We start from the raw sequence: 3,855 nt of genomic DNA, 5'->3' as shown, positions 1-3,855 counted from the left end.
GGCCCATGTTGACTCTAATGCTTCCCACAGTTGGCTGGATGTCATTTAGGTGGTGGACCATACTTGATACAAACAGGAAACTATTTATGGTGAAAAACACAGCAGTGTTGCAGTTCTTGACACAAACCGGTGCGCCTGGCACCTACTACCATACTCTGTTTAAAGGAAGTTAAATATGTTGCCTTGCCCCATTCACCCTCTGCATGACACACACACAATCCATGTCTCAATTGTCTCAAGGCTTAAAAATACGTATTTAACCTGTCTCCTCCCCTTCATCTACACTGATTGAAGTGACATCAATAAGGGATCATAGCTTTCACCTGTATTCACACAGTCTGTCTGATGTGGAAAGAGCAGGTGTTCCTAATGTTTTGTACTTCGTGTAAATGTAGCCGATGTGAAATTGCTAGCTAGTTAGCGGTGGTGCGCGCTAGTGGCGTTTCAATCCTCTTGCTCTGCAAGGCTTTTGTGGAGCGATGGGTAACGATGCTGCGAGGGTGACTGTTGACGTGTGCAGAGCGTCCCTGGGTCGCGCCCAGGTCTGGGGGAGGGGACGGACAGTAAAGTCTATACTGTTACATATACGCTTTGCAGCATCAAACCGATCACCTCCTGATCGTCACACCCTGACAAAGGTGCAAGTCGTAACGCGGATGTATTTTTAATGCTATACTGGTTTTCATCGTTTTTTAAGATCTGCATACGTTTTTGTACCACTTAACACTTTTTTTGTGGATATGAAAGGCATGTTTCTTCCCCCTCTTCTACAATTCACTCCGTAGTCATTTGGTTAGTGTTTATGCTGTATTCATTGAGTTCCCTCACTTTCATCCCCTTTCAGACCCACCTCATAAACCCACAGATGACACTACTGCAGAGGAGTTCAGAGATCTTTTGAATCTTAACCTCATCAGTTACTTCCTGGCCTCCAAAGTAAATCATTCACTCATTATATTTACTTTACTGAAAGCCTTCAAGTATGATGCTTTATTACTTGTTATAAGCATGTATGAGCCTTAATAATGGGTTATTAGATACCTTATATGTTTTACGTCATCACGGGATCTCCCCTCCTCAGTATGCCCTGCCCCACCTGCGCCAGCGCCAGGGGAACATCATTAACTTGTCCAGTCTGGTGGGCTCCATTGGTCAGAAAAATGCAGCACCATATGTAGCCACTAAGGTGAACTAAAAATCTAGATAACCGTATGCAGTACTTTATTCCACTGTTTGAGGCTTGGAGAAGTAGGCCTAACAGGGGTGATGTGTCTCTTTTCCTCCACAAGGGGGCGATCATTGCCATGACAAAAGCCATGGCTGTGGATGAGAGTCGGTACCAAGTGAGAGTCAACTGGTGAGTAGAACTGGCATCTGTCTCCATTTATAATCTTTTAGGCTGTTCTACTTATTTTTTTCTCTTGCCCCTTTGTCTGTCCTGTTTTAAAAATACTTTTGTATTTTTTTATCTCTCTCTAGCTCTGTTTGCTGCTGTCTAAATGTGTATTATCTTGTAGCATCTCCCCTGGTAATGTGATGACACCTCTGTGGGAGGAGCTGGCTGGACAGACTGCAGATACCTTAGCTACCATTAAAGAGGGAGAGAACGCTCAGGCAAGTGCTCACTTCACAGGAGCCAATACAAGATATACGATGAAATATAAGATCTGTTACAATGACATATTTCAGAATGCATTGAAAAGGGAGGGTTGGTAGAGACTTCCTAATTTCACTTGCATCTCTCGTCTTGATGACCCTGATGCCTCATCTTTAACATTCTTCCTAATCTCCAACAGCTGCTTGGTCGAATGGGGACAGAAGCTGAGAGTGGGTTGGCTGCTCTGTACCTGGCTGCTGATGCTACATTCTGCACTGGGATAGACCTGCTGCTTAGTGGAGGGGCAGAACTCAACTACGGCTACAAGAGCCAGGTCCCATGAGCAGGCCTCCTGACCAATAACAGGACCTGTTATGTTCTATTGCCATCCTGATTGAGATTATTGAACCAATCACCATGTCTTATCCATAGCCATGGGATGTAGAGGTGCTGGAGATGGTACAGTACCCCCTGGTGGTAAAATGGTAACGCTGCAATAATTTGTGTTGCAATAAAAACGATGAAACTATTTTTTCCGTTGCATTGTTGATATAAATGATCATGGGATTGGGGTAGGGGAGAGAGAAAAAAAAACATGGAATATGTATATATGGGACCTATTATGCATGGAGAGCTCTCAGCTATGCACTCATGATATGCTCCTATCTATTCAGTGTGGTTGGTTTGGAGTTGGACACGCTCTGCTGTACGATAGACCGTTTAAATTAATTCAGGTCTGACCCTCTCCACCCTCCATATTCTATTCTTTATCCCTTGTGGTGGATATCAAGTGATCTGGAGCAGTTTTCGCAATCGTTTCCACTTACATTTTCTATTAGTTTACGATTCTAAACTTGGCGTAAAGGGAATGGGAACAAAATCAAATTGCGTTTTCTCGCACTTGGCTCTCAGGCCTGCTGCTGCCCATGTCAAACACGTAGCCGTACTTGTCAACTAGTCTAGCATGCAACACAGTGCTGGGCGCGGCACAGCAAATGACGCTTTCCACCCGCTGGTGCTGGATCGTGGTGAGCTATTTTCTCCGCGATGGATCGCATAGCTGTCCATTTGTGCACAGTTTTAATTTGCACAATCTTAGTTACAACGGCCCTCTAGTTATATTTCTCTTAACCCTCCTGTGTTCTGGTCGAATTGGACAAAATGACAAGTTTTCTCTCTGAAAAATGTAGTTAATTTAATCTGATTGTCATAAGGTTCCATGACTTTGTCCACACAGGGCATCTGAACATACATGTAGATGATTTCCATTACATTTTGGGTGTTTTATTTAACCTTTGTACACCTTCAAGTTTGTGAAATTCAAGTTTGGAGAAGCTTACAATTTATCCTACCATTTCTACCCATCTTCATACAAGTTATGATTATCATATGCACATTTTCGTGGAACAGTTTCATTTCAATAGTAACGTTTTCGTTTCTCAAAATCATTGTCACGTGGCTAATAATACAAATCGGGATTAAAATGTTTTGTTTTTTTTAAAGTTAAAATTCCACTAATGGGAGAGCACCAGCCTCTGCCACATGAACACACTGATTCACACTGGCGGCTAAATAAATGAGCACATGGAACTATGAGATAGCCTATAGGACAATGTAGCAGTAGGACTATATTTTACACGGTCAACTAAGTAAAATACATAAAGCTGACAAATAAAAACTGAAAATGTCCTGATTAAAATGCAAGGTTCTTTCAATGTGTGTCTGTCTATCCCTGTTCTCTCCTCTCTGCACAGACCATACAAACGGCGGCCACCCTAATCTGGTGGTCCCAGCGCTCACGACCCACGTGGAGTTCCAGGTCTCCGGTAGCCTCTGGAACTGCCGATCTGCGGCCAACAAGGCAGAGTTCATCTCAGCCTATGCCTCCCTCCAGTCCCTCGACTTCTTGGCACTGACGGAAACATGGATCACCACAGATAACACTGCTACTCCTACTGCTCTCTCTTCATCCGCCCACGTGTTCTCGCACACCCCGAGAGCTTCTGGTCAGCGGGGTGGTGGCACTCTCTCTTTCTCCCCTTACCCATCTGTCTATCGCCTCCTTTGAATTCCATGCTGTCACAGTTACCAGCCCTTTCAAGCTTAACATCCTTATCATTTATCGCCCTCCAGGTTCCCTCGGAGAGTTCATCAATGAGCTTGATGCCTTGATAAGCTCCTTTCCCGAGGACGGCTCACCTCTCACAGTTCTGGGCGACTTTAACCTCCCCACGTCTACCTTTGACTCATTCCTCTCT

General features: G+C 44.2%; 1 protein-coding gene across 1 annotated transcript; it reads left to right on the top strand.

The window, feature by feature from the left end:
- Positions 1-479: 479 nt before the first annotated feature.
- Positions 480-2,126, top strand: LOC115121666 (17-beta-hydroxysteroid dehydrogenase 14-like). The gene is made up of 6 exons (XM_065014289.1): positions 480-542; positions 745-936; positions 1,082-1,186; positions 1,290-1,357; positions 1,518-1,614; positions 1,797-2,126. The coding sequence occupies exons 1-6, from the start codon at positions 480-482 to the stop codon at positions 1,938-1,940; spliced, it is 669 nt and encodes a 222-aa protein (XP_064870361.1). The 3' UTR covers positions 1,941-2,126.
- Positions 2,127-3,855: the final 1,729 nt, after the last annotated feature.

This window comes from Oncorhynchus nerka, unplaced genomic scaffold, assembly GCF_034236695.1.
Source record: "Oncorhynchus nerka isolate Pitt River unplaced genomic scaffold, Oner_Uvic_2.0 unplaced_scaffold_4001, whole genome shotgun sequence".
Taxonomy (NCBI): domain Eukaryota; kingdom Metazoa; phylum Chordata; class Actinopteri; order Salmoniformes; family Salmonidae; genus Oncorhynchus; species Oncorhynchus nerka.
The sequence above is the reverse complement of the archived record's forward strand: the minus strand, read 5'-3'. Positions and strand labels throughout refer to the sequence as shown.